The sequence below is a fragment of the Helicoverpa zea genome, chromosome 18 (assembly GCF_022581195.2).
Source record: "Helicoverpa zea isolate HzStark_Cry1AcR chromosome 18, ilHelZeax1.1, whole genome shotgun sequence".
In the NCBI taxonomy this organism is placed as follows: Eukaryota; Metazoa; Arthropoda; class Insecta; order Lepidoptera; family Noctuidae; genus Helicoverpa; species Helicoverpa zea.
The window spans coordinates 3,481,726-3,499,510 of NC_061469.1; the positions used below are offsets into that span (position 1 = coordinate 3,481,726).

The window sequence follows — 17,785 nt, forward strand, 5'->3', positions numbered from 1 at the left end:
ATTGACCATTAACTATTTCTGAGTCTGACACCAGTCTAACCAAGGGGTATCAGGTTGCCCGGGTAACTGGGTTGAGGAGGTCAGATAGGCAGTCGCTTCTTGTAAAGCACTGGTACTCAGCTGAATCCGGTTAGACTGGAAGCCGACCCCAACATGATTGGGAAAAGGCTCGGAGGATGAACTATTTCTGAGATGACAACATAATCCAATGAAATATGAAAGAAAACACAATAAATCTCCATGGTATGTTACTAACGAAGGAGTTCTACAGGGTCTCATAATAGGTCCTACTTTATTTCTGTTAAAAGTGAAAATATTTACATCATCATTATTTTGCCCAACTATCAAATGAAATCATTAATTTTAATAGAAGAACACTATTAAGTACATAAGTGTAGTCTTACTATAAGAAGACATGTCATCGACACGAAAGAAAAGAAAGAAGAAGAAGTACATAAGTCTATTTTCATATCTCCACTGGTCTATGAGTTACCAAAGGCGGATTTTAGACATCTTGTCTAAATATTTTTCAACTATGAAAAATTTACAAAACCACAACTTGACTCCATTAGAAACAAACTATGAAGGCATTGTTTATTCATGAATCGAACAAAGTGGAAACAAGTGGAAGTTACTCGAGTTGTCGTAATGTGGAGATAGTTTTGACTGCAATAATATTATGGTTGTAGCACAGAACAAAAGATTGTCTTCCCTTTGTTACGTATTCGTATTTATAGAAAACCAAATGGAAATTATTCGAATGACATCACTTTATCGCATTTAAATAATATCTGTATATAATCATAATATCTGTGTTCTAATTGAAGATAATTTATCAAGAGGAGAAAAGTAAATCATTTAATAAAAGCAAAGCAATCAACAAAAGATAACTTAACAATGACAGTTGATAAAGATACAGTGGCTGCAACGATTGTGCTTACCAAGTACGTGTGTGAAAAAAATAAACAAGATATAATATTTTCAAGTAAGTACGAATTTTATAAAACGTAAGACTCTGTGTAATTATTGCAATAATTTGCACTTACTAACTACTGAACCGATTCGAAAAAATCTTCTGGTGTTAGATAGCCTGAGGAAGGCTACGTTTTATCCAACCGCTGAAGAAGCCAGTTTTATTATATTAATGGCTGCTTCAGTTGTGACACATTGCATCTTGACGAAATTACTTCATCCTCGTGCTTCCTATGATTCAGGCTTATTCCCTTCACTTTTCCCTTAGGGGTCATCACCAGTGGACGGACAGGGTATCGCATTTTTTATATAAGGAAGGATGTTGTCTGCATGACGTCGTCTGGTCAATCAAACAATAAAGTTGCGACTATTTTCGCGACCGAACAAAGGGTGCCTGTTGTATCTGCAATCAAATGTAATCATTCTATTTAAACAAACCTTTTTTGTGGGTAACAGTGACTCGCATTTCTTCTACGAATTTTATTTGCAACATAAAAACATAAACTGACTTTTAATAAATGTAATAATCAGAAGATTTGCGTGTAAACAAAAAATGGATTATCTTAATAACATTGCTGATTGCGGTCCAAGTTGTAGGTAAATGACCGCAAAATCATAGTGACTCTGCCCGTTTGCTAGTAGCCTCATTTGTTTCAATATTCATATTTGAATGACTCGATAATTATTTAATTTACTGGTAATGTTTATCCGTTTACAATATCTGGATCATAAGATAATGGAAAAGGGCTCCACATCATCTTTAGAAGTCGTGAAAAAGCACTCGTCGGTCGTTGACGATTTCAGAATAATAATTAAGTTAGTAAATAAAAATTGGAATAACGCAATCAAATTGTCGATTGCGTTAAGTATTCCAGTTTTTTTTTTTTTTAATTAATTTTGAAATGATGAAACTTGGTCTACTAATGTGCTAATACTGCCAACATAATAATATCACCTTTATATCGTTTGAAATGTCAATGAATTAATAACTAGGGTGACATAATCGAACTAAGGTCGATCAAAGATGGCATTCCTAATCTTTAGTCATCGGAGATTCTTGACTTTAAGGCACAATATAATATTGTACAGACGGTCAGAGAATGTCTATAAACGGACAAAGGACTGTTGGAGACGAACTTAATAATTATTCAACTTACACGTTAGTTACAGATGAACAGTGCGTTGACTTAACAGAAGAGATAAATATTCTTTTCTTCCTTATGTAAAATCACAATCAGAATTACCAAAGTAGGTAATTTTTTTTCTCAAGTATTTGAATTATGCATAATAGCAAGTGCAAATAGGTAACTTGCTAATAGTAACTATTCGTAATTGAAACGAAAGCTTCTGGTAGGTAGTTGAGTATAATGAAACATTAGCAAAATGTAAGTAATCGTTAATCGAGCATCGATATTAATGGATACCAAACAATAAATAATGCAAGCTGCAATTTATCATCGAAGTAATCATTATGCCCTTGCATTTGCCGATTGCAATTCGCACACAGCGACCTTAATACGTAAGCGATCGATGCAGACCTAAGTTGTACTGTTACCAGTTCTTTAGCAAGTAAGTTAGAATGTGCTTTGACAAAATTTGGGAAAGCTTGACCTAAACTTAGCTTATAATATTTCTCAATTATAATTTATTAGACAGTCTTTTTTAATTCAAAATGTTTAGACGCTTCTCCGGCTGTGCTTTTATCTATATGATATCAGCAACAAATGGACTGATTTGCAAATTTTAAAAAAATATTCCAATGTTAGATAGCCTATTACTGAATCTTCACCTCAGAATTTCGATAATCATCTCAGAGAAGAATCTGCTTTGTCTTCAATTGATGTCTTAAACATCACTTCAATTTGAATTAATGAACTGCAACGGATGGTGGCCCATGGGTCACTATCATGGTACAACGGTCTCGCAGCAGCAGGTGGTCCATAATCAGGTGATATTTATACTAGCCAAAATAAAACTTTATGGGGTCAGGCAATATCAGGATGTATTAAATGGTAGCAACTAGGCTAGTAGGCAATGAGTGTCTTAGAAAGGTAAAAAATAAAACTCAGTTCATGCTAATATTTTTTTCTGCTGATCTACGTCATTCTTTTTTTTTTTGTCAGCTGAAATTATAGCCTCAGATTGTAACAAATTTTATTATCCTAGTTACTATCGAAAGTAACAATGACATGGCATGAACGCGTTTTTTTTTAATAAACTTTTGTCCAGAGTTCAAGCGTAATGAGGAGGTACCCATTGCTGAAGCTGACCAGATATTGAGTAAAGCAAGTTGTGCAGCTTTTGAAGAGCCTCAGATACGTCCGCAAAATACTTAACTATGAATTTTAAAAAAATCTTAATTATAACTCATCAATTTCAGTATTTAGCACCTAACACTAAACATATCAATTTCAACCTTGTGCCTCTGTATCAATTATAATTTATCATCTGCGTGCTTCATTCCGAGTGACCCCAAACGTAATTTACCTAAGTAATAACCAACATGCACATTAGAACCTGAGTTCTCTAGATATTTCTAGTCTATTGGCTCAATTATCAGATAAAAGAGTTTGGTCTTGCATAACTGGTTTGAAGGACCCTGACTGGACCCTTGAAGATCATTATAATTGTTTGTGACATTTTCCTATTCATCATTTGAATAAAGATAAGGCAAGAACAAAACGGGAATCACAAGCTAATACAACTTATTGCTGTCAGGTTTTGATATTATTCCAAATAGGACAAATAATTGACGGAGAACTAGTTTTTTATTAAGTTTTTCCTCCTTAAATGTCGAGTGCTTATTTCCTCGAAGTTTCTTACCATGAACTTTACAAGTTTTCACTTGCGTTGGGAAAACAATAATAATATAAATAATGTTTGCTTTCAAGAACAATAGACCTATGTTAGCTTTATAAAAACATCGCAGCTTAATTTTCCGGGCGCCTCTTTTCCTTCAATTGGACAGGCTAACAGGCTAAGCCGAGCCCAGTAATCAAGGTCAAAGCTAATCTTGGAGCACCAAATGTAAAAAAATGACTCCTTTCACCTAATCAAAGTAGTTGACATCTGGCTCAGAGGGACAAAGCAATCTGCGCACCGGTTTAATAGCAATAGTAGGTAACCCTACTTTTTGCATTTATTAACTCTGAACTATTGAAGTGCATGATATGTTCATTTTAGTTTAATCTTAGAGCAGTACATTTACATGTGCGAAGTGTTACACACGTTCTAAACATCGGATGTTAACAGTACCTCGGTTTAGTGCAGTTTTTTGTTCGTATTTTGAAGAACACCGGCAATTTTCCGGTCGCTTACACGTGCGAAACTGTGTGTGAAATATGAAGTTTGTGTTCATTGTGCTGTCACTAGGTATGTAAACAATCAATTGTTAATTACAGGTTTTTAGTAATAGTGGTTTAACGTAGGTTCTAACTGGATAGCTCAAACAGTGGATATATTCTTCTAATGCTATCTTGGCCAGCGACGTACTCACCTAAGTGCATATACATATAAATGCGTTGATCTTTTCATAAATAAATTACCTTAAGTACCACCAATTTTTGTTCAAATTCGACTAACAGGATACATCAGAGTAGGTAGTACTACCTACTTATTTGCAATAACTTAAATTTTAACGTGATTAATTGATTACCTACCCCAACCAAAATATACGAAAATAATAACACTAAGTGGAAAGCATGCACATTTGCCTGCCGCAACTAGCAGGCTAGATACAGTCTACCTATGTACACAGGCCATAAAGAATTGTTAAGTAACAAATCCACAAGAACATACTCTTTCTAACGCATCTTTACTTTTCACAAAATATCTAGAGTCAGAGACCCCAAAGTTTGTGTGTAAAGTACCTAATTAATGAATCTAATTAATGACAAAAGTACCTGTTGGAAGTATTTTCTTAAAAGCATCTATATCGGCAAATGAAGTTCTACTTAGTTGAGGATTTACACAGTTACTGATTTCCAGACCTTCCTATGTTTCCTACAACGTTCAACGGCATTACAAATTAGTAAACAATAAAGCTGCGAATAATGTTAAGACTACGTTTTATTTTTTAAGTAGAATTATATCAGATACCTTTTTATTAAACTTTTTATAAACGCTATTATATACTTCCTTTTATGTTATCCTTAAACTACACGTCTTGTTGCTTTATGATTATAAAATAACAAAACGCACTTTCTGTCAATGTTAATTGTCATTCCACTAATGTCATTAGGTTTTGACATATTATGCTACTTATTTGAAGAGAAATGATGACACCTTTTACTCTAGTCTCTCTATTGTCATTAAAAATGCAACGTCTAACAATCACAATCAAAAATGCATCCGTAACATAAAAATGTTGTTTTACTATTTCATGAGTGAAAATGTCCTATTTATGAAAATGTTTTAAATTACAGAGATAGTATTGCAGGGCCTACATTAACTGTTAGCGTAGTTAACGCATACTTTGTTAGAATGACGTGATTCTTTTGTAATTATAATCCAATCGCTATTCTAAATTCTGTTCAAGGCGGGTAGGTCATCTTTTGTTCTTTGTAAGTGTTTTGACTGGTCATTAACTCGCTATATCCTTTGTTTATCACTGGTGATGTGTAGTTGCGTGTTTATTATTGAAGTATAGTAAACTTTAGCTTTCTTTGTGTTTATTTCAGCTGCAATCATGGGTGAAGACACTGCAGCACAAAAGCTTCGTTTAGAGAACTGGATGAGTGACCTGCCTGCTCCCCTTAAAGAATTACCGCTGATATTCCTTGCTATACCAGGTAACAAACTTATATTTGAAATTATCTTCACAAATTAAACATTTTTTTTTCTAATTACACCTTGACCTAGTTTGTATGTGGTAGCCATGACTATAAAATTAGATGACCAGGCCTGGTCAAAGGTCAGAAATGAAATTTTAAATGATCAGAGTGCTAATCCTTGTCATATTTTATAATTTTGAGTTTTAAATGTGCTCACAATCAAATATTTAATTCAACTTTTGTGGTTTCTGTGTTAAAAATTAACATTTGTCTCTAACAAATGGCAATTAATTTTTATTTTAAAATTTCCACTGAGTAAAATATTTCAGGAAGCCATGACTCCATGACATATGGCATAACCAGGTCTAGTACCGTGGCTCCAGATGCCGAACCAATACTCAACCGACTGTACCCGTTATTCCGAGGTACGATTTTACGATGGACCATAACGCAGGCCAGTGACACTTGGCACCAACTTCTCATTGGCATTAGGTATCTTTGAAGTAACAATTAGCACATTTTGCACTTCTACTAACTTATTTACTTTTCACATATTAACACGAAGCTTTTTAATGTACTAGTTACATAGCACATTTCTAAATATGCTGGAAGAAATTTAATGTTCATGAAAATGTCTCAACAGTTAAAAGGGCTTTCACAGTGATAATTGAAGATTAACCACTTTTAAGCTGCTAATAAAAATGTAAGCAATTGGCAATCTGATATTTCCAAAAATAATGCAACATCTATGCTCTTGGTGTGGACACTCCTTTCCAAGGTTTTTTTTAAATAAAAATAAATAAATTTCAGATACTTTGACCTGAGACTGGCTACCAAGGTAGATGATGACAAGTTCCATTTCACCCATGGACTTTATGGAGACGAAATATCCACCGCTTTGGGACAAGTTAAGGAGTTTGTTGATACTCACCCTGGAGAGGTAGGATAATACCAATGTTAAGTTTGTAGTTTACTTTTTTATGAATTACTTCTCGAAAACTACTCCGGTATGTAATACATAAAAAACACTGTCTATTAAACAAGTGCAAGCAATATAATATGTATTTAAAGTTTATTCTTGTTTTCAACATTTATTGTTATAGCAGCTAAGTAGCAACGTTCACTTGGAAATAGAGCCTTATGACAGACAGAAGAACATTGAAGTTTTAGAAACATAATCCCGTGTTACCCTTTGCGAACAGAACCCTAAAAGCCTTTATAATGTTTTCCAGGTGGTAATACTAGACTGCCAGCATTTCTACGGGTTCACCCGAGAAGACCACATGAGGTTGCGTCGGTACTTGCTCGACTTGTACGGGCCGAGACTCGTACCGCGTCAGATTGACCTGCATGCCATCACGCTCAACTCGCTCAATAGGCTCAAAATGCAGGTAAGTCTCTATTATTAAAAAAAGTTTAAAATATTATCGCAACTTTATATCCGCGCAGCATGTCTTTGTCTTCAATACTTCTCTGTCTGAGATGCCCAAACATGTCATCTTTCACACAATTCATCCATGTTTTGTTTTTGTAATGTGTAAAAGGTCGATTCATGTATTGCTGAGTAAATAACTTGCTAAATGTGAGAATGAAAATTGATTCAATTCCAAAGAGGTTGAACCGATTAAGATGAATTAGGGAGCTAAAAGTCCTTGGTAACTCTTGGTTACAGTTCCAAGATTTATTTACATCTGGTGGTAACAGTATTCAATTTCTAGCACTCTTTCTTCAATACCTATCTGATAGACAGACAACTTTCACTTAAGTTAATGAAAAAGCCTCAGTTAATTGATGTCAAACCTAACCAAAAAAGAAGAACATACACTTTACTAATTTACTGTCGCCTAAATTACATGGTTATTAGGTTACCCATTAGGGAATGAGTTAGGTACAATTATTCAGTTTTTCAGTTCTTTATTTATGACATAATTAACCGTTTTTGTTTGGTGTCCTTGAGCTGGTGTTTGCCTATTTATCGATCCCGACCTATAAGGTCAATTAGCAAACGATGACTAACGCCTTATTTTTGTATTTTGGTAATACGTACTGAAAAGCTTTTTCAATGGAGAAACCTTACGTTGGAAAGGGTGGAATTCGTATTCTTTGCTAGACAAAAAAATGCTCGAGAATTGGCTGGGGCACTGCCGTGCCCCCAGATCTTCTATTTCGCCTTGCACTGAGAGATTTTGTAGATTAATCATTCATCAATTAATTAAATTCTCCTTAATTTTTCAATATTCCAACAAGCAAGTTACTTCGATTTGCTTCGATTACCTAATAATTTCCCTCCTTACCACATTGGCACATATACAAAATCACATTCCAGGTGATCATAGTCTATCGCAACGAGACAGTGAACACAACGGGTGAGTTCTGGCAGCCTCAGATGATGCCGTCGCCGTGGCCTCAGCAGGACACCATCACAGGCCTGGTGTCCTTCCTCGAGAACATTCGGCGACACCCCAGCACGGGGTTCGTGCATCAGGCTGTACTTACACCTACGCCTATATTTATTGTGCTTCGGTAAGTACCTACTGCGAGTTTCCTAAAGAAATTTTATTTCATGTGGTGGTTCATGATTGCTGCGATTCTGAAACACGATGGGCTCCAGAAGGAATATGGGGGTTTCAGCTTCACCCATAGGGAAAAGGTTTCCCATATTATTGTATGTGTACTTACCTACCACTATGTACTTACTTATGAATAGTTCCATTCAATTTAATTTCTAAAGCATGTGACATTACATTGCAGGTGGATATCAAGTTTACGTGAGAGATGTGCAGTGCCAGTCATCAAAGAAGTATTGCCTAAGCTAGCAGACTTCACCCCGGGCCCGCCCGCGCCGGCACACAAGCCCGGCGCCCGCGCACCCGTCAACGTCGTCATCGCTGACTTCGTCGACATGGACAACGCAATATTCCCCCGAACCATTATAGACCTTAACATGAAGCTCTTAAGACACACAGACGTTGTTCACCACAATAATGGGTAAGGCCTACAATCTCACAATCTAGGCTTTGTTTTTAATTAGTTCGCCCGTTGACGAATTGTGTCGATTTTTTACAAGTACCTGAAGCTTTTTTACGTATTTTAATACAAGACTTTTCTGTGATAATTAAATCATATTTTTATATACTTTCAGTAATGCATATAATTATTGTAAACATATATTGCCATTAGTATATTTATGATGATCTGTTGTATGCCATTAGAAATAAAACATATTGTACAAGTGCCTCAAATAAAGGTAGATGTATTTCAAATGAAACGCACTTTGTTAATTTTTAACGGATCACAAATATTATGTCTTAATTACTAGTTTTACCAAAGACTCTGTTACAGAATTCGTCCAACTTTATCCTTTCGCATAAATCTCTGAAGGACCATTTTTTCTGTTGCGCGTCGGTCAGATCCGCCTGGTCCAAATTTGAGAACAATTTATCCGACAATTCATCGGAGATCTCGATAATTCTGCAAATCTTGTCTAATCGTGCCAAATCTTCTAGTGAATTTGTCAAATCTGTGATATGGATTACTTGTGATTTCCTCTCGTTAATTTCGAATGAATTGTTAGAGTCGGTAGCGCTGGCACTATCAAGTTTGTCGTAGAGGTCAGGTTTGGTTCGTTTGCCGTCTCCATTGCTCACAGTGGTGACAGTGTCGCCGGGGCTGCAAGACCCCGATCGTGGGTCCTGACATGGTTCGGGAGTCATTCTGTTCAAACTCTCCAAAATCTGCTTATTCAAGTTCAAGTTCCTCCGACGTTCGTCTGTTTCCACGGCCATATGCTCGATATCGATGCTGCTACAAGTTTTGAAGTTCACGGAACAGTTATCATCTTTTTGATTATTTACTAAAACAATATTCCGTTTTTTTAGCTCTTCGTCTATTATTTGCATGTTGTAGTCCTTGTTATGTAAATATTTGTTAAAATCCATATAGTTTAACAACTCCGGCGGGTCCGGCTCTGGGATTTTGGGCGATATCGTTTGCGTATCACAGGGTACTTTCTCTCTAGGTGGATCTGGTTCAAAACCACCTTCAATAACTGCAACTACTGATTCAACTGATTCAATCTCTTCTACAGGTCCTGTTGCTGCGTTTAAATCATCACTAACTTTTCTAATAGTCTGTTTGGTTTCATTTAAAACATTTTTTCCTCGTGATTTGCTAGTTAAGTTCTCTATGTAGTTATTAAGTGTTTCGGACATTGGTACCGTGATATTAGTGCTCGCGGATATAGGCTTAACAGTTTTGTTCGTGGGCACCATCACATTAGCCGTCGTATCGTTATTTGGAGGTACGGAATTTTGACCAGAACTTGTAATGGGATTCTGATTTGTTCGTCCTATTTCGTCTTGAGGAGTTCCTGAACTTATTTCCGAAGCAACCTTTTGCGAAACTTCCCCTTCCATATTCAACACGGAAATATTTTCGTTGCGTTCATTTGAACCGTAAAACCGGACGTCTTCTTTGCTACAATCATCAGTGAGAGTGGTGATTACCGAACTCTTGAAATCACCGCAAACATTAAATATTGGGTTACTTTGTGGAGGATTATTAACTTTTCCGTTTAACACAGTTTTGGTCTCTTCAAACGTATCCTCTTTCAATCCTCCAATAGCAGTCGGTTTGACTCCTTCCACAGACTTCTTTTCTGTAGTATCGAGTTGCAGTTTGTTACTACAGGACTTCTTAAGTAAATCTTCAGTAATGTTCACCATTTTTGAGAATTCCCGCTTGACATTTTCTAAACGTTCATGAGCTTTCAAGCAGTCTATTTTCTCCGGTTTTTTGGGTCCAAATGATATGCAACTGTGGAAGAATGAACTTCGGTTTTGCCTTGCGGCATTCTTTTGTGCGTCATTATTGTCATTCCAAATTTTGAAAAGCTCATTTCTCTTTTTTGTGTCGCGGTTCAATGCTGGTGTTGTGTTTGGCCCCGAATTGTGTGATGACAATGGCTTTCTCAAATATAGTGGCCGGCTGAAGGGCTTGCGTTTAAACGCCGCCTCTTGAGATGTGGTACATAACACCTTAGGTATTTCAGTGGAGTTGTAGTTGCATTCTATTGACATCTCTTTAATATTGTGTTCGGTTTGTTGAACTCCATCCTGTTTTTTCGTAAGTTTCGCTCTGACGTAAGTCATTTTGCATGGAAGAAGTCTGACCGGTTTGTTAAATTGATTTTCGGAGTAAAATATGGAATCTAAAACTCTGCAAGCGTACGAGAACTCGTTTTCGTACCAACATATAATTTTGTAAAAGTTGGGTTTAAGCTGTAAACTGGAGTCTGCATCCAGAATGCACGAGTGACTGTCCCCGCTAAAGTCTGAGGACACCGCTTCTTCGTTGGATATTTTTATTATATTTTGAAGAAATGATTTGCTTGCCTTTTCTACAGATTTGATTATGTCTTGCATATTTGTGTTTGTATTTAGTCTGTGAGGAAAAAAATAAAACATCAGGCAGTTATTGTCTAAGCAATTTCATAACAAACTATTCTACAGCGCTATAGTTACGGTGAGTTGCATCATTTAACTATAACGATATCCGAACCGTTTTCAGATGAACTATTTTCACTCTTTGGCCAAATCGCTGATTTGACCAAAGGGTGCTAATTTCACGGCTGGTTGATTTGGTTATCGTATAGATAAATAGTGCAACTCACCCTTGAATATTGAATGACCGTAGTAGCCGCAAAACGTAACTTCTGCTTTCACCGACCATGAAAAGGGTCCACTATACCATGTCATACTTCTGGCACAGAATATTCAAAATTAAATCATCCATATAAAACACGATAACAAGCGTACCTTACAGTCAAATCAAGCACGGAAACGTTAACAATGGGCACTCGGAACGCTAGGCCGGACATCTTGTCTTTCACTTGCGGGAGTATTTTGGCTAAGGCCTTACAAGCCCCAGTACTCGCTGGAATTATATTCTGATGAATACTCCTGTGATCGCGCCAATGCTGGGGAAGAAAAAGAAAACTTGTGATACCGTCCCTAGCCTGTAGCTAGGTCATCTACATAGAGCAAAACATTTGAACTTCAAAATGAACCCTTCCAAGGATCGAATTCAGATATTTGAAATCAAAATTGAATGTGGTGTGTGATGCACACGTTATTCAATAGAATTTAGGATTTTTGTAGATATGTATGTACTTCAGTCACTCGGGGTCAAAGATAAGAAACTTTCATCTGTAAAACTAGGATCACAATCCTTTTAGGCCGGTTAGGTAATTTCTACAGTCCTTAAGTAATTTAAACGCATACCCTGGACACAACGTTGAATAATGACAACGATTTGAAAATAAAGAAATACGAAACAACATCCCACGAATATGTAAACGTAACAGTGCAGTAAATGGTAATAGAAAGTATCTTCCTGCATTTTAACTGAGGACTACATTTTCTCTATGACGTTAAATTATTTGTGAGGTAAAGTTGGCTTTTTTTTCAGGAATGGATGAAGGCATGACCATCGAGATATTTTATAAGCACATTGCCATCTTAAATTTTCGCTTTTCGTCGACCTCAATTTTATCGCTAAAGGGAATCTAAAATACCACAGGACTTATACTGTGATATTACACTGTGGACATAGTAAACCTCGCTTGTGGCAAGTAGCAAGAAAAACATACCTAACCCTTCTTATTACACAGTTAAAGAACCTTTTTTAAATGGACCTGGGTCAAAGTAGAATATAAAAAACACCTTTTTACAATTTGCTGTTACCTTTCCCCTCAAACACAGGCCGTCCAAAGGCTTGAGCGACGGCGTCATGGCGTGTATACTGGTGATGAACCCCTCTGTCACGCCGAATGACTCCTCCAAGACCTTCATTATTGGTGCCAGGCAGTATAGTGTACTGGACGCACATGATAGGACCTTTTGTTCTGTGAAATACATAGAAGTAGATAAGCAACTCTGTGGAAGGTGTTCTTTGGGTAAAGGTGCGCTCATATTTTTTGGCAGCTAATCATCTATATTCGAATTCGCTAAAAAATGGTGCAGGTTCTTAATTTTCTAATATCAAGGTATCCAGTTATTTTAAGGTCAGATTTTGTAAAAATAAAGGGACTTTTTAATTTGTTAACTAATAAGGCTAACTGCCGGGTATCGATTTCTATGTATACTCCAATTTGGAGTCTCCAAATATCACACAGGATCACATCAGGATTAGTCCTGATGTCTCCCAAAATTGCCAGAGCGAATACTATCGTAGATTGTTACATATGAACATACATGTGTAAATCGTGATATATCTTGTGAGTTGTAAACAAGAATGTTGTCTCACAACCAATCTGTATAATAAGACCCCTCTGAGAGCGATAGGCCTCATATATCTACAGGTCAATATATTTGCCCCTGTGCGGTGCGGTAATTGAACTATCGTCACTGAGCTGTGTGCTTGCATTTTTATTGATACGGCTATGATTTGTTCGAAAACAATATAGTAACCAGACGAATTTGTTCAATCACTACTTACACGTAATGTTTTTATCAGTTTGACAAATACCTATCAAAAAGGCGATCATTTGAAGTAGTTGCGTTATTTCTTTTAAACGATCTTCATTTTGCTCCATTGGGTATATCAAATGCTAATTTTAGTCACTTTACCTACTGCTGCTTACAAACTATTTACATACTGCAATACAAATTACGAAAAACTAATCAACGCAGTATTAATTCCAACAGTTTAATTAGACCACTCGATCCATTGTATGCAAAAGCATTAATTGATTCATTGGCAATATTAATGAAGTGAGTAATGATTACCTGTGCTCAGTTTGTTGTCATTCACGCCGAGGATGATCATAGGGACGTCGACACTTGGTGCTGTTACTATTACACGTCTGACTCCATCGCTGGCCAGGTGACCCTGGGGTGAACATCTTAGTGGCTAGATCATGAAGGAATGTGAAATTGGTCCTATGATACCGACATGGTCCGAAGGGACTGACTGCTGTCAGACCCTCTTGTCTTGTCGTAAGAGGTGATTGAGGTATGTATTATAAATTCATAAGTGCCCTTACAATACAGTTTATGTGTGAGGACTTTTTTAGCAATTAGGAATGTATGAAAGTTGCCCCTTGCTGGTCTTTTCAGGACCTATTGCCAGCTATTTCTTTGTGAGCAAAAATCTCTTCCATTGCTAGTGACAGGAGAGTTAAAATAGCCAATCTCCAGGAGTGTTCTACAAGATTTGGATTGAATTCGTGTGCAACACTAACCGATGCCTTATCCAAAGAGGTGAACATGCCAGAGGCTTCGATGACGTACTGCACCCCGGCTGCTTGCCAAGGAACACTGTGGGGTAATTTCTCGCGAAATACTCTCACTATAAAACCTGTATGGAAGTAAACAGTTACCTAAGTATGTAATTCTACCAACCCTGATTTGGGTACCTACATGACCAAGATCTAAAGATTTCTGATCCTTAGATCAACCTGTGTGAAGTTCAAGAAAATATGTGTCAATTTCAGTCTTGTCAAAAGATAGGTACATGTTGGTCAAAAAGCGCTACTCTTGCACATTTAAATACTGGACGGGACCAATAATGTCTTCTTGGGACAGGTAGATATGTATGGGGCTGTAAAGTCTTGTGATTAGTATTCAAGGGTTTAAAAAGCTTCATAGTCTAGATTTGTTCAACATGGCCTATTACCTAATGTTTCTGAGTATATAGGTACTATGTTTATTTTTTGTAACACCCATTTATTTATGGCATCAGTAGGTAAGTATGTCCAAGAACGCTATAAATGTCTGAGGTCATGCTATGCATGTTATCAGCCAACTCAGAACGTGATAAGTAGGTACCGCGCCCCTGAGATCTTCGCTACATACAATCTGTTTGGAATGTCATTCATAGGTTAAAAAATAGGCGTTTTCGGATCAAGTATAAACACTTACGACGGGTACATTTAAAAACAATATACGCAATATTTTGGATATACCTAGTATCAAATCAAAGACAAGGTAAGTTATTGAGGTTCTCCGAGTACAACCCTTGACTGCATCCTGGAATAGGCCTTCTCTCTTTGAAATTTTTTATCTTGCAGGTGAAAATACTCTATTGGACACTTCATGTGGGCGTACTTTCGAAATATCAATGGTGAGTATATGCTTAAGGTAAATATAGGTAGGTCTGCCTATATAAAAGATTTCTATAAAAATACCCCTTGTATTTTAATAAGCAAACCCACCGGTAAAATGATGAATGGCTTACATAAATCAATTGACTTTGAGCGGACATTAGGGTCATGAATCTCACATTAGCATAAGTAATACTAACACAACCATAGTAAGTGATAGATTGACTTGATAAACCAAGTTAATGCTGAGATAAGCTAACATCATAAAGTACGTAGCCACTTCGACTGACGCTAACTATGGTCTTATGTAGGTCCTTTCCTGCCTACTTGCTTCATATATTCTTTGGCTTTTAACGATGGAAATAATTATAATTGACGACTGCGTCGAAGGCCATTTTAATCATTCGTGGGAAACGAGATAAGTTAGTAGAATAGGGTTTTTTGAAATGGGCCCTCAATCCAGATGCATACCAAGAGTCTGATGACAATAAGAACTGACCAGTTTTGATAGGCTTACTTACTTGTGTGTTAGAAAAAGATAAATATTTTACCATCGATATTAATTTCATTGTCTGTATGCGTGATGTTCCCTTTGAATTTGCCATGAGTGGAGTCGAACTTGATCAAATAGCAGATGTACTCGATGTCGATCGCCGGGTCGTTTATCGCAGATAACTACATGATCAACATGGAAATAAACATAAGTTATACAACGGAACATAGTTGTGTCGTTTGAGGGTCACTGGCCGTGGACTGGAAACGGTTTCTTTTGGATAAGTATAATGCTATATGCTAATAATAAAAAATACAAGAAAAATATGCTAACATGTAAAAAACCTACTAAATAGAACAATTCAGAGCGACCCCCGAGCTCATTCTATAGTCTTCATCATAAGTCAGCTACCAAAACAGAAATGTAGTCCATAGCTAGACTTGCTATGGCTAGGAAGTACAGTAGATTCATCCATTAACAATATTTACACAGTCAGTCTAATGAAAATAGTTGAATGATTCCTTCCAAGAGGATTAAGTTAATTTTAATCTGAACCTTACCTCAATGCTGGGATTCTGCAGACAAGTCCTGAATATTACCCTCCCGATTCGGCCGAATCCATTTATTCCCACTTTTATAACCATTCCCGAAGTGCTTGAATTTAATCATTTAATAGATTTTGAATATATTTTAAATATTTATTTGCCGTTACGTATTGACATTTTGAATTACGCGCGTCAATGAGAAGTCAATGATGAGATGTGTTCATGCGATAATCTAATCTATCACAATTTATTCGCATTGTAATCTTATTAAACATATTCGAGTTCAATCGCAGATGCTTAATGTCTATTTAATATTAAAACAATTTTCTGTTTATAGACATACCTACGAAAATAAGTGAAATAAAAAACCGGTAATTTTTATTTTATACCGGTAAAGTGGGATGAAATCACTAGCGATCATAGACTAGCATGAATAGTATAGACGTGAGATGGATGATTAACATTTGATAAGACTGTGAATTAGGTACAAAATCAAAATTAAATTAACTTCGTGACTATTTTGATACATAAAAATGCAATTATATCGAAAACAAATCAAAATCCGAAGTAAATACTTTCAGCTTGCATTTTCTTCTTAAATTGCAGTAATTTATTTATTAATTTTTATATTATTTAACAAAAACTGTAGAAATCATATGAACCCAAAAAAACCCAAACCCAAATATATCCAAAAATTAAGGACCACGAACCACGTCATCTTAACAAGTTACATTTTAACCGTCAAATCCGTAGCGGACCCCAATCGGGGTCTGAACATCAATGTCACCGTAAGCTCGGTTTAGACCCCAATTGGGGTCTGCGAATCAGTCATACACTTTCCTAATTATTTACGCTCATATTTATTTTCTTTCCAATCAAACCACATTTGTGAGTACTAAATAAAATAACTAAATAAATTTAAATTATTTTTACGCATTCAAACCTTTCATATTTAGCATCCCGTTAGAAATATACCTTTTTAAAATCCAATCGTAATTACCGGGAATTCTGATCGAACTCGCCATGTTTGTTTACATTAGTTGTTTTTTTAAATTTGAAGACGCATAGACAAGATGGCGACGGTGATAGAAGTTTTGCATCGAATGATCCGATTCGTTAAAATAAAGAATCGATTTAATAATTTTATATTATAATATTACTAAATTGCACTTTTGTATAGGTACTTACCATAATCTGAAAATAAATTAGGAAAAGTAAAATGACTTAATTTATTTTGAAAAAAAAGCTAGAAAATCAGTGGTAGAAAATACGTTGTAGCCGGAATAAAAAAAATCTTCGGTTTTTAGGGTTTCTGAAGACGGCAAATGAAGACTTATTTATTTCTTCGGGTGTTTTATGTGCAGGATTCCTGTAGACCTGCCAAACTTAATGGCGATTCGTTACTTCCAACTTTTTAACTGAGCGGCAAAGCTATTTGACGAGAGCCGTAGTTAGGTGTAGTTATCGCAAAATTTTATGACGATTTCATTGTTTGAAAGGGCAAATAGTTCGCTGTTCATCGAAAGCTGGTCCAAGATGGAAAGATGGCCGCCGCCGACTTATTTTTAACCGACTTCCCAAAAAGCGGAGGTTCTCAATTCGACCGTTTTTTTTTGTATGTTTGTTACGCGATTACTCAGCCATTTATTTATCGATTTTAATGATTCTTTTTTTGTTTGATAGCGTATACTTCCGAGGTGGTCCCGTTATCATCAGGTCAGGATCTGATGATGGAACCTTGAGAAATCGAGGGCGACTTTCGAAAGTTGCAGAAATACATAGGTTGAAATCTTATCACTCAGGTGTTTGCCTGGTAGCACTATGCAACAGTGAAGGTTTTGAGCTGAACTGATGATGGAGACCAGTGAAGTTCGAGGGAACTCGACAACTGAATATTTAA

At 36.3% G+C, this 17,785-nt stretch overlaps 2 protein-coding genes across 4 annotated transcripts; one reads left to right on the forward strand and one right to left on the reverse strand.

The window, feature by feature from the left end:
• Nucleotides 1–4,186: 4,186 nt before the first annotated feature.
• LOC124638729 (PI-PLC X domain-containing protein 3) lies at nucleotides 4,187–14,896 on the forward strand. Of its 3 annotated transcripts, XM_047175781.1 has the most exons (8): nucleotides 4,187–4,344; nucleotides 5,652–5,762; nucleotides 6,074–6,236; nucleotides 6,555–6,684; nucleotides 6,977–7,135; nucleotides 8,071–8,267; nucleotides 8,496–8,732; nucleotides 14,815–14,896. In XM_047175781.1, the coding sequence occupies exons 1-8, from the start codon at nucleotides 4,314–4,316 to the stop codon at nucleotides 14,816–14,818; spliced, it is 1,032 nt and encodes a 343-aa protein (XP_047031737.1). In that variant the 5' UTR covers nucleotides 4,187–4,313; the 3' UTR covers nucleotides 14,819–14,896. The 3 variants fall into 3 exon arrangements, with proteins under 3 accessions (XP_047031737.1, XP_047031738.1, XP_047031739.1); XM_047175782.1 differs by lacking the exons at nucleotides 4,187–4,344; nucleotides 14,815–14,896 and adding an exon at nucleotides 5,275–5,534 and having other exon boundaries at nucleotides 8,496–9,012; XM_047175783.1 differs by lacking the exons at nucleotides 4,187–4,344; nucleotides 14,815–14,896 and adding an exon at nucleotides 5,275–5,513 and having other exon boundaries at nucleotides 8,496–9,012.
• On the reverse strand, nucleotides 8,972–15,996 carry LOC124638728. The gene is made up of 7 exons (XM_047175780.1): nucleotides 15,901–15,996; nucleotides 15,399–15,522; nucleotides 13,987–14,102; nucleotides 13,532–13,634; nucleotides 12,488–12,648; nucleotides 11,561–11,721; nucleotides 8,972–11,186 (listed from the first exon to the last, which is right to left on the reverse strand). Exons 1-7 carry the CDS (start codon nucleotides 15,982–15,984, stop codon nucleotides 9,053–9,055), a joined length of 2,883 nt encoding a protein of 960 aa, XP_047031736.1. The 5' UTR covers nucleotides 15,985–15,996; the 3' UTR covers nucleotides 8,972–9,052.
• Between the last annotated feature and the right edge of the window lie 1,789 nt (nucleotides 15,997–17,785).